Consider the following 13,633-nt stretch of genomic DNA (forward strand, 5'->3'; position numbering starts at 1 on the left):
TTTCCTCTCTCACTTTAAACCTATACCCTCTAGTTTTCAATTCCCCGTCCCTGGGAAAAAGACTGCATGCATTCATCCTATCTATGCCGCCCCCCCCCCCCCCCCCCCCCGCTCCCCGATTTTATACACATCAATAGTTACTGCACACTCTCCTACATTCCAAGGAATTAAGTCCTGACGTTGCCACCTTCTGCCTATAACTCAGGACTACTAGTCCTGGCAACATCCCTGTTAATCCTCTTTGCACACTTTCCTATGTCTTAGCAAACCAAGTCCTTCCTATAATAGGATGACCAAATTTGCACACAATACTTAAAGTGCAGCCTCACCATACATTTATGCATTTGTAATATAATATCCTATCTCCTATACACAATGCTTCAATCGATGAAGGCCAGCATGCTAAATGCCTTCTTCACCACCCTGTCCACCTGTTATGCCACTTTCAGCGAACTATATACTTGTACTCTAAGGTCCCTCTGTTCTGCTTACCATTTATTGTATAACTCCTACTTTGGTTTGACTTTCCAAAGTGTAACACCTCACACTTATGGATATTGAATTGCAATCACTAATACTCAACCCACTTCCCCATCTGATCAAGATCCATCTGTAATTTTTGATAGCCTTCCTCATGATAAATGATACCTCCTAATTTTGTGTCATCCACAAACTTACTAATTGTACCTTGTACATTCACATCCGGGTTATTTATGTAAAATCACAAATAACAGCAGTCCCAGCACCGCCCCCTTTGGCACACCACTAGTCACAGGCCTCCAGTCTGAGAAGCAACCTGCAATCATCACCCTCTGCCTCCTACTATTGAATCAATTTTGAATCCAATTAGCTAGCTCTCCCTAGATCCTATGCGACCTGAACTTCACGATTAACCTGTGATGCAGAACCTTGCCAAAGGCCTTACTAAAATCGTAAAGACAATATGCACTTTTCTACCCTCATCAATCCTTTTGGTTACCTCATGGAAGAACTGTAAAAGATTTGTCAGACATGATTTCCTGCACACATATCCATGCTAACTATCCCTAATCAGACCTTGACTATCCAAATGTTGATTGATCCTGTCCCTCAGTATCCTCTGCAATAACTTGCCTACCACTGATGTCAGGCTCACTGGCCTAGTTCTCTGGCTTGTCTTTACCACCTTTCTGAAACAGTGGAACAACATTAGCCACTTTCCAGTCTTCCAGAACTTCACCAGTGGTTAAAGATGAAACAAAGATCTCTGCAAGCCCCTCTGCAATTTCTTCCCTGGCCTCCCACAATGTCCGAGAATGGACTTGATCAGGCCCAGGACATTTATCCACCTTAATGCGCTTTAAGGCTACAAATACCTCCTCTCTGGGAATATGTATACAGTCCAAAACATCCCCACTTGTTTCCCTTATTTCCTGTGCATCCACGATTCTTTCCTAAGTAAACACTGAGGAGAAATATTTAATAAAAATCTCCCCCATCTCCTGTGGCTCCACGCATAGACAGCCATGCTAATCTTCAAGGGGGCCTATTCTCTCCCAAGCCACCCTCTTATTCTTAAGGTAGCTACAGAACCTCTTGGGATTACCTTTAACCTTACGTGCCAGATCTATCTCATGCCTTCTTTATGGTCCTCTGACCTTCCTCTTATATGTGCTACTGCACTTTTTACAGTCACCTAGACATTCACTTGAGCCCACTGGCTCGAAACCAGTGTATGCCTTACTCTTTTTCCTGACCAGAGCCTCAATATCCCTTGTCAGCTAGGGATCCCTAAACCTGCCAGCTTTTCCCTTCACCATAATGTGATGTACTGTCCCTGGACTCTTGATATCACACTTTAAAACCCTTCCATTTTCTAATTAACAAGGTATAAAGCTGGATGAATGCAGCAGGCCAAGCAGCATCAGAGGAACGGGAAGGCTGATGTTTCGGGCCTAGACCCTTTTTCAGAAATGGGGAAAGGGATTCCAAAATAAATAGGAAGAGGGAGAGGTGGATAGAAGATGGATAGAGGAGAAGATAGGTGGAGAGGAGACAGACAGGTCAAGGAGGCGGGGGGGTGGAGCCAGTAAAGGTGAGTGTAAGTGGGGACTTAGGAAGGAAATAGGTTAGTCCAGGGAGGATGGACACCTCAAGGGGACGGGATGAAGCTACTAGATAGGGGATGGGGGTGTGAGGCTTGAAGTGGGAGGAGGGGATAGGTGGGAGAAAGGACAGGGTAGGGAAACAGAGACAATCTGGGCTGATTTTGGGATGTGGTCAGGGGAGGGGAGATTTGGATGTTTGTGAATTCCACATCAAGACCATTGGGCTGGAGGGTTCCCGAGCAAAATATGAGGCGCTGTTCCTGCAACCTTCGGGTGGCATCATTGTGGCACTACAGGTGACCCAGGATGGGCATGTTGTCTAAGGAATGGCAGGGGGATTTGAAATAGTTTGCTACTGGGAGGTGCAGTTGTTTGTTGTGAACTGAGTGTAGGTATTTACAAAGTGGTCCCCAAGCCTCCGCTTGGTTTCCCGATATAGAGGAAGCGACATCTGGAACAGCAGATGCAGTATACCACATTAGCAGATGCGCAGGTGAACATCTGCTTAATGTGGCAGGTCATCTTGGGGCCTGGAATGGGGTTGAGGGGGGAGATGTAGGGGCAGATGTAGCACTTCCTGCAGTTGCAGGGAAAAGTGCCAGGTGAGGTTGGGCTGGAGGGGAGTGTGGAACTGGATAGGGAGTCACATGGAGAGTGGTCCCTCCGGAAAGCAGGTAAGGGTGGGGAAGGAAAAATGTCTTTGATGGTGGGGACTGATTGCAGATGGCGGAAGTGTCGGAAGATGCTATATTGGATCCGGACGTTGGTGGAGTGGTACGTGAGGACGAGGGGCATTCTGTTTTGGTTGTTATTGCGGGGACGGGGTGTGAGGAATGAGTTGCGGGAAATGTGGGAGACATGATCAAGGGCGTTCTGGACCACTGTGGGGGGGAAAGCTGCAGCCCTTGAAAAACGAGGACATTGAGATGTGCGAGAGTGGAATGTCTCGTCCTGGGAGCACATGCGGCGGAGGCGAAGGAATTTGGAATAAGGGATGGCATTTTTTCAGGAAGATGGGTGAGAGGAGGTGTATTCTAGGTAGCTGTATGAGTTGGTAGGCTTGAAACAGATATCGGTTTGCAGGTGGTTACCAGAGATGAAAACAGAGAGGTCCAGGAAGGAGAAAGAGGTATTAGAGATGGTTCAGGTGAACTTAAGGTTGGGGTGGAAGGTGTTGGTGAAGTTGAGGAACTGTTAGAGCTCCTTGTGGGAGCACGAGGCAGCGCCGATACAGCCATCAATGTAATGAAGGAAGAGGTGGGGTTTAGGATGAGAGTAACTACGGAAGAGAGATTGTTCCACGTAACATTTTCAAACCGACTCACCCAATCGACCTTTGCTTAGATCCTGCCTTTTGGCTGCAAAATTGCCCCTGCTCCAGTTCAGCATCTTAACCTGTGGACCTGTCCTATGCTTTTTCCATAACTTAGGTAAAACTAAGAGAATTATGCTTACTGGACCCAAAGTGCTCTCTGACTGCATCTTCAGTCACTTGTCAGACCCTGTTTCCTAAGAGCATTTCCAGTGTTGCACCCTCCCACGTAGGGCCCTCTACATATTAATTTAGGAAGTTTTCTTGGACACATTTGACAAATACCACCTTGTCTAGGCTTTTTACTCTCTGAGTGGCCCAGTCAAAACAGGGGAAATTAAAGTCTGCAACCAATGCTACTCTATTATTCTGACAGGCAACTGCAATCTCTAGACACAACTGCTCCTCTCCTACTTGCTGGCTATTCGACGGTCTGTAATACAGTTGCAACAGAGTGACCATCCCCTTCTTGTTCCTAAGTTCTAACCATATAGCCTCATTTGATGACCTGTTAAGAATATCCTCTCTAAGCACTGTTGTTATATCCTCCTTTGTCAAAAGTGCAACGTCCCCTCCTCGCTTACTTGTCCTTCTATCATAACTGTAGCTTCTGTATCCTGGAACATTAAGCTGCCAATCCTGCCCTTCTCTCAGCCATGTTTCTGTTATGTCTGTAATACTCCATCCCCCAGAGCCAGGCCACAGGTGTTGAAATAAATGGTCTTTAAACCAGAAATGTTTTCCCACCCGTTACTGTGTACTGGCTATGCTGAATAGTAAACTTGCTCTCGATGGCTAAACACTGGCACATGGCACTGGGAGTAGTCCAGAGATCACTACCCTTGAGGACCTGCTTTTTAACTTCTTAGCTAACTCCCCATACTCATTTAACAGGACCCCATCCCTTTGCCTACCTATGTCATTTGCCTGATGTGCACAATGACCTCTTGCTGTTCACCCTCCCAATTTCAGAATATTGTACAACCACTCAGAGACATCCTTGACCCTGGCACCCAGGAGACCACCATACCATCCTGGTGTCCCTACAGTGGTAACAGAAACTGCCATCTGTCCCCCTCACAATTGAGTCTCCTATCAGTATTGCTCTGCCTGACTGCACCCTTTCCCACTGAGCCACAAAGCCAGTCACAGTGCCACTGACCTGACTGCTGCTGCTAGCTCCTGAAAGGTTAACCCACAATAGTATCCAAAGTGGTATACCTGTTACTGAGGGGAATGGCCACTGGGGAACACTGCTATATCTGCTTTCCTGCCACTTACCGCTTCTAGTGGTCACCCAGCCACCTGCATTTTAGGATTGACCACTTCACTATAGCTCTTATCAATGATGTTTTCTGCACCCCAGATGATCCTGAGTGTATCCAGCTCCATCTCCAGTTCCCTAACACAGTCTGTCAGGAGCTGTAGCTGGGTGCACTTCTAACAGGTGTAACCACCAGGGACACTGGAAGTCTCCCTGATCTCCCACATCCTGCAAGGGGAGCATGCCACCACCCTAACTGCCATCCCCACTGCCTTCAGTCTAGACAGAAAGAAAGTAGCATTAAAAAGTTCTTACCAGGCCCACACTCTTAATGGCTGCTCCCTTATGCACCTTTGCCTTGCCAGTTGGCTTCCTCACAGTGCCCCTTTTTTTTGGCAGAGGAGAGGGGAGGGTGAGAAACAACACTGTAGTGTTTCAGGTTTAACCAGACCTTGACACCAGGTTTGCTCTGACCTTCTGTACAGTCATGATGACAGTAGCAGTGTCTGCCAGAATCCCACTGTGATGACTCTCAGCCAACCTCAGATTTGAAGATTCACAGTACTAGGGCCTCAGCTATTCATAATATATGCAAATAACAAATATATGCAACAATGTCTACCTCCTTCTTGAAAACATGTAATGTTTTGGAGTCAACCACTTTCCGTGGTAGCGAATTCCACAGGATCACTACTCTCTGGGTGATAAAATTTCTCCTCATCTCAGCCCTAAAATGATTACCCCTTATCATTAAACTATGATCCTTGGCTCTGATAATGTCACCATAAGGAATATCCTTCCAGCATCCAACCTCTCTGGTCCTGTTAGAACTTTATCGGTTTCTATGAGATGCTCCCTCATTCTTCCAAACTCCAATGAATACATCCGAACTGACTCAATCTATCTCCATACATCAGTCCTGCCATTTCAGGAATTAATTTGGTAATTCTTTGATGCACTCCCTCAGGAGCACATTGATCACCATTGTATTGCATCTGCCATGCATTTACCCACTTACTCAGCCAGACAAAATCACACCGCAATACCTCTTGCATCCTCCTCTCAGCTCACCCTTCCATGCTTCATCTGCAAATTTTGAGATATTACATTTAATTCCCTCATCTACATCAATGGATATATTGTGAATAGCTGAGGCTCTAATACGGATCCCTGAATTACCCCCGTAGTCACTCCTTGCCATTCAGAAAGAAAAGACTGACTTACTTGAACTCTTTGTTTTCTGTGTGCTGACCGATGTTCTATATCGCAATACACTACCCCAATCCCATGCACTTTAATTTTCATGTTAATATAGGACTTTGTTGAAAGCCTTCTGAAAATCCACATCCACAGCCTCCCCTGATTAACCCAAATTGTTAACCCTCAAAGAATTCCAGTAGATTTGTCAAGCAAGATTGCTCTTTTGTAAATCCATGCTGACTGCATCTGACTCTGTTTTAGAACATAGAACATAGAAAAGTACAGCACTGTACAGGCCCTTCAGCCCACGATGTTGTGCCATGGAATAATCCTAATCCAAAAATAAAATAACCTAACCTACATTCCCCTCATTTCACTGCTGTCATTGTGCATGTCCAGCAGTCGCTTAAATGTCACTAATGACTCCGCTTCCACGACCAAGTTTTCTGAGTGCTTTGCGAGACAATCCTTGATAATAGACCTTAAAAGCTTTCCAGTTTCCGTGTCAGACTCATTGGTCTACAATCTTTATTTTCTCTCTACCTCCCTTTTAAATAGTGGGGTTACATTAGCTACCCTCCAACCTGTGGAAAATGTTCCAGAGCCTAAAAAACTCTAGAAGATGACCACAAATACATCCACTATTTCTAGAGCCACTTCCATAAGTACTCTGGGATGTGGATTATTAGGCCCAGGGGATTTATCAGCCTTCAATACCATCAATTTCTCTGACTCTATTTTACAACTGATACAGATTTCCATCTGGTTTGTTATTCATGTCCTCTTTGTTAAGACTGAAGTGGTATCTGAATTTAGTTCATGAGCCATTTCTTTATTTCACATTATAAATTCCTCAAACTCACACTCACTGGGAAACCACTTGAACACCTACAATTAAATGGACCTGCTTACCATGTTGTGACAGGCAGTGATATATTCAGCCCACAGTGACCTGATTCCATGTTGCTGTGCATTTCTAATTATAGTGAGAAAAATGCAGGTTCCAATATGTTTTCGTCTTATTTAGGAGTGTGGAAATGCTGCTAAGCTATTCTTTCAGACCTAACGTATCAAAAACAATCTTTAATAAATAGCAAATCATGAAAAAAGCACTTCTCCAGCTTTTAAGGAGGACACATTTAAAATTCATAGCCATTGAGGAAATCATCTCCCAACTAAGATATGAGACTGCTGTAAGAAACCTGTGAAAAATTTGACTTAATTAGCTCACGTTAATGTTAGAGGATAGATAATTAGACAGTCTGCATTAATACTAGATAGATACATTCAATGAATACAATATTTTTATAGTTATAGAGTTAGACAGCACGGAAACAGACCCTTCACTCCAACTCGTCCATGTCAACCAGATATCCTAAACTGATCTCGTCCCATTTGCCAGCATTTGGCCCATATCTCTCTAAACCATTCCCATTCCTGCACCCATCCAGTTGCCTTTTAAGTGTTAACATTGTACACGCCTCCACCACTTCCTCTGGCAGCATGTTCAACATACGCATCACCTCATGTGAAAAAGTTGCCCCTCAGAAGATTTCTAAATCTTTCTCGTCTTACCTTAAACCTATGCACTCTAGTTTTTGACTCCCCTATTCTGAGAAAAGAATTGTATGCAGTATTCAAAAAGTAGCCTTACCAATGTTCTGAGCAGCCATGACGTGACATCCCAACTCCTATACTCAATGTTCTGGCCCAATGAAAGCAAAAGTGCTAGACACCTTTTTTCTCACTACCCTGTCTACCTGCGATTCCACATTCAAGGAAATTTACACTTGCCACCGCCCCCCCAACCCGCTATGTCTCTTTGTTCAGCCAAACTCCCCAGGGACCTACTATTAACTGTATATGTCCTTGTTGGTTTGCCTTAACAGAATATAACACCTCATATTTATCTAAATTAAACTCAACCTGCCACTCCTCAGCCCAAATTTCCATCTGATCAAGGTTCCATTGTATTCTGAGATGACCTTCTGTACTATCTACTACACTACCAACTTGTGTGTCATCTGCAAACTTTCTAATCATACTTCCTATATTCACCTCGAAAATCATTGAGATAAATGATGAAAAGCAGTGGACCTACCACTGATCCTTGCAGCACACTGCTGGCCACAGGCCTCAAGTCTGAACAAATCCTTCAATCATCACGCTCTGTCTCCTACTTTCAAGCCCAGTTTGTATACATTTGTCTAGTTCCCTCTGGATCCCATGTGATCTAACCTTGCTAACCAGTCTCCTATGCAGAATCTTGTCAAATGCCTTGCAGAGGTCCATATAAACAACATTAACCACTCTGCCTTCATCAATCTTCTTTGCCACCTCTTCCAAAAAACTCAATCAAGTTATTGAGACATGATTTCCCACTCACAAAGCCATGTTGACTATCCCTAATCAGTCATTGCCTTTCCAAAAGAATGTAAATCTTGCCTTATTATGCTCCCACAACATAGAAGACAATGAGATCCTCGGAGGGGTATAAACCATTCAGCTGATTATTCCATCCTTCATTGGATCACGGCTGATTATCCACCTCAATGCCACTTCCCCATGCTACCCCCATATCCCTTGATGTCAGCATTCAGAAATCAAGCAATTTTTGCATTTAACATGTGCAATGATTAACGTTCCAAACCCACATAAATGGGTTTATTAGCTCAATCCTATATATGTTCCACATGTCATAACATGCACCATCACTATACAGTGAAAGCCTTTTTCTGAGGATGATGATGTCAGCTTGTACAAGGGGGCATAGCTACAAATTGAGGGATGATAGATTTAAGACAGATGTCAGAGGCAGGTTCTTTACTCAGAGAGTGGTAAGGGCGTGGAACGCCCTGCCTGCCAATGTAGTTAACTCAGCCACGTTAGGGGCATTTAAACAGTCCTTGGATAAGCATATGGATGATGATGGGATAGTGTAGGGGGGTGGGCTTAGATTAGTTCACAGGTCGGCGCAACATTGAGGGCATTGTTCTGCGCTGTATTGTTCTATGTTCTATGTTCTATATCAACTAAACTTCCCTGATCCACACACTTGATCACACATACAAAAAAATTCTCACAAATTTATTAGGCATGACCTTCCTCTGACATAGCTCCAGGAATAATGATGTTACAGCCTCAGAGTTAAAGTGACAGTTACTTAAATATTTCAAGGTGTTACAGAAAGGGATTCTGGTAGGAGTACTGCAATAAGGTAGTTATTGGGTACTGTCTGAAGTTTTTATTTTTGAGCAACTTTTAAAGGTGTATTGTGGAATTATTGAGTTTATATATTTACTGTGTTTTCAAAACTCTTCAAATTTATGTTATGAAATAGAGTTGATTTATTCGATTATATCTTAATTTATTTTGCATAATAAGCTTCTCTTTATTGTTAAACAAAATCTACATCATTGTACACTTCTCTCTCAGTGAGAGACCACCTTGTTTAAACCACTACAAAAATAAATGATGCTCTGTCAAGCCAGATTTAAGTTTTGATTTGTCCAGTAATATGATCAACTGGAATCATAACAGCTGTCTCCCTGTGGTATTCATTGTTCTGTAGGGAAGCCTATGACCTGATAAAAAAAAATAGTTTCCTCTGCCCTCTCCCTATAGTTAGGTGAATAACATTAATGTTACATTCAGGTATAACTTCTAAGCAGCTATCCCTGAAACACAACTCCATTTAATATTTAAAGTAACCAGACAGCTTATAAAGGTAATGTAAAGTCACCATAATCCTAATAGATCACAGGACTGCTTTCACTTCAGAGAGAAACAACTGGTGGTGGTTTAACCTGAAGGTCACCACTCCTCAGGAGTGAGGAAGTTGAGATGGAGACACCTTCATGGTAGCCCCAGCCAGTGCAGGATTTGAACTCATGCCCTTGATATCACTCTGCATTGCAAACAAGCCATCCAGCCACCTGAACTAACCCAATTCAGACAGTTTATAAAATAGCCCAATATCTACAGCATCGTTCTGGTGCTTTAGGAGATTCACAGACATTGCAAATTTTGTAATTTCTTGTCTCTCAGAATAATCACTCAGTCTCCTAAATTTATCCCAAATTGAGAGCTACAGTCCAAAAGATAACTATCATATAAACCTCATAATTTTAAGTTAAGTGCACGCTCAAAGATCTATCAAATGGAATATAATGAAGGAAAGTATCGAATTTTCCATTGTGGCTGGGAGAATATAAATCGAAGCATAAGATCTAAATGATGAGAGAATATAGAGCTCTTATTAGAGGAACCGGGGTGTCCTAGTGCATGAACTGCAAAGGATTTAAAACACAGTCCCATTACAAGAATGTCAAAATTTTCAACAGAATCATCAGTCCTCTTCTACACAATAGTGAAAACAGTACTGGAAGTCTACCACGTATAGCCAGTAGATTGGGTTGAAATTAGAGCAATGTCATGTGGTAAATAGAAGTCCTGTTTTGACATATTTGGTGCAGGACCAGGAAGTTTCAGTTGTTTAAACTTCTGGCATTTAAATTATTATTGCTTGAATAATTCACTTTTATTTTAGATAGCTGTACATTTGGTATCTTAGTATTGTAAAGATGAGAAATAAGATCACTGTGCCTCTTTAATATGTAATTTACATTTATTGAAATTTTCATAAATTGGTTGGCATACAAATACTATCTTGGTCAAAAATCAGGTCAGATTACACTTTTACCAAGAAATTGCTTAAAATAGTAATTAATAAGTTGAAAAATTGCAAAATTAATTTGATGTATTTTAAGTATTTCAATTAGGATATACTATCAAGCCCTCTGATGAAATTATAGGGTAAAATTAATGCAAATGGTGTGGACTCCTCAAAAGCCTTTAACCTGCTATTAAAGCGCTGTTAGGGGACTGGTAAATCCTTATTCTCAAATTCAATAGATGTAAGTGGAAGAACACATTACAAGAATGATATGCTTGTCTTTGGCTGAGGCATTGAATTAATCTGCAGTTCCTTTTGTCAGGGAATAAATCAATTTCATATAAACTTGTTTAGTTGAAACTGCTCTTGATCTAATCTATGCAGATCTCCAATCTCTATGTATATGACAGTGTTTTGCTGCTGGCAGATGCTTTCCACAAAAAGCTTGAAGATCGAAAATGGCACAGCATGGCTAGCCTGACATGTGTAAGAAAAAATTCCAAGCCGTGGCAAGGTGGGAAGTCAACTTTTGATGCAATCAAAAAGGTACTGATGTTTTACTGTAGAATTCAGTCATGCTGCACCTGCACAAGTATAAAACCTTGCAATGGTAGGAGTTAAGAATCACACCTCAGACATGTATACTTTGCTGCCCAAAACATTTAGCCAGGCACCTGAAGAATTACCCAATCTAATATCTGGTTGACCATTTCCACGTGTCATTTAACAAACAGCATTGGTTGCCGAAATTTGCTCTCACAGCCCTCATTGTAAAAGCTAAGATAACTGCAATTAAGCCTCAATTATACCCTCAGTTAATCCCTCAGTTTCTAAATATGTAGAGGGAACCGTTTGCCCAAGGGTTGAACAAGTTAAGCTGAAATTCTATTGGGATTCTCCAAATATTTTATCCTAACCTTTGCATAAGAACAGCATTGTATCTGGGAACAACATCAAAAATGAGAGTTTATGTTGCTTCTTCAAGGACTTTGTTGGTATTCTGCTGAAGTTGCAGAAGGAGTTTTGGAGAATCTCAATGTGCCTTTTCTTTGTTGTGTTTTAGTTTTTGTTTACAATGAAGAAATGTTGAAGTTGCTTAAGCAGCAGATATATGTTGGGTCTGTCCTTCATCTGGACCTTAACTGTCTGCCCAGTTGCATGCAGAGGTCACCTCAGAATGCCTGGGTCACTGGCTGCAGCTTCCCACCCCTAAATTACCTCTCTCCCCCACTAAATACACAGTAACAAGGTCCAGCCAATAATCAGTTCAGATCATAGCAGTTCGACACGTATTTTGGTGCCATGTTCACCATACTCAAATATTCCCTTTAAAACTAGGGCTGTAATTTCAGATTATTTTCTCTCCTTTTCCTCTTCCTATTCAGGTTTGATTCTTTACTCATTTTCATTTCTGACAACAAAGTGATGTGAAGTGATCATTGTCCTGCTGGACCCTATTACTGCTCTCTCACTAGAGAGACAGAACCAGTGATGACTTAACCTGAGCATCACCATACCTGAGACAGTATTTGACATTGAATCACGCGTGTTAAAAAATTATTTGATGAGTAGTGCCGTGGTATCAGAGCTTCTCCTTTCAAAGTACAGTAGAAATGAATAATCAAATAAAATTTTCTGGACAAAGAAACTTCAATAATATTTTTCTGGCCTATCTAAGAATGCAGGCTTCCAAAGAACCAATAAATTATCCTTCAAAAATACAAGGAAACAGCTGTTAAAATTCAACGAGACATCTTGGCAAGGGTACAATATGTCAGGAGGTAATAGTAACGTATCCAACCAATACATTTTTAATAAGACAGAATAAGCTCTGTTTCTGGTACTGCAATGGAGATTCTCTGGTAATCTAACAACAAACCAACAATCAGCTTTTCAAGGGCAATTAAAGATGACAGTAAATTCTGGCCTTGCCAGTGATGTTCACATCCCAAGAAAGAATCATAAAAAAGAAAGCTGCCAATTGCTTTATTGGTCTATGAATGTGCCTATTCCCAGTTAAGCTATTCAGTTTAGTATGGCTTATACCCAAGCCTCAGCTTCATATTCATGTTAAAGTTGATACTGCTTTTCTGGAGATTCAGACATCACCGCACTATGAATGATAAATGTATTAAACATAAATAGAATAGGGAAAGGTTTTCAGTTCCATCCAGGGTGACTATGGAGTGTGATGTCTCTTTCTCCCTCACTCCAGCCTACCCTTCTGTCAATTGGGAAGGTGTCCTTTGTAAGACTGCCTTCTATCTAATGATTGGCAAATTAAGGGAAAATCAATGCCAGGTATCTGAGTTCCCACACAATGCAGAATCAAGAACCTCATTTGACCCTGACTCGTTTCACAGAGGACAGTGAAAGCTCAGTCTTTGAGCATATTTAAAGGAGAAATCAGTAGATTTCTGATTTCTGGTAACATACAGGGGGATGGCAGTGAGGTATATTGATCAGCCATGATTGAATTAAATGGCAGGGCATGCTGAATGGGCTGATGGTCCGACTTCTGTTCCTATGGTCTAAGATGTCAGAATTACAATCCAATACCCAAAATTCTAACCACAGTCACAGAAAAAAGTTGCAAGGTCATTTAGTCATTAACTGTAAATACAGTTAACAGAGGTGATAAAATGTAATGTGAAACCAGCCATTTTATTTATTTTAGATCACTGCAGCTGCAATATTAATGAGATTTTTAATGAATGTTATGCCAGTTTTCTTTCTAATAACATAACAAAGGACAAAATACTTGCAAATAATTCTATTCACACATTTTATTTCAAGGTTAACAAAATATTACAAAAGATCTGATATTATTCAATGTAGAAGAAGTTGCTTCTCCCTGGATAAGACCATAAGATATAAGAGCAGAATTAGGCCATTTGGCCCATTAAGTCTGCTCCACTATTCAATCATGGCTGATGTGCTTCTCAACCCATTCTCCTTCCTTCTGTCTTTGATCCCCTTACTAATCAAGAACCTATCTATCGCTGTCTTAAATACATTCAATGACTTGCCTCCGAACCCTTCTATGGCAATGAGTTCCTCAGATTTACCATTCTTTGGCTAAAGAAGTTCTCCTC

General features: G+C 41.7%; 1 protein-coding gene across 3 annotated transcripts in view; it reads left to right on the forward strand.

The window, feature by feature from the left end:
• LOC125458525 (glutamate receptor ionotropic, delta-2-like) overlaps positions 1-13,633 on the forward strand; it is a 496,301-nt gene that overhangs the window by 326,331 nt on the left and 156,337 nt on the right. For all 3 annotated transcript variants that reach the window (XM_048543867.2, XM_048543868.2, XM_048543870.2), the window contains exon 7: positions 10,923-11,084. In XM_048543867.2, coding sequence (XP_048399824.1) covers positions 10,923-11,084 — 162 coding nt within the window. The remainder of the gene's footprint in view (positions 1-10,922; positions 11,085-13,633) is intronic.

The sequence above is a fragment of the Stegostoma tigrinum genome, chromosome 13 (assembly GCF_030684315.1).
Source record: "Stegostoma tigrinum isolate sSteTig4 chromosome 13, sSteTig4.hap1, whole genome shotgun sequence".
Taxonomy (NCBI): Eukaryota; Metazoa; Chordata; class Chondrichthyes; order Orectolobiformes; family Stegostomatidae; genus Stegostoma; species Stegostoma tigrinum.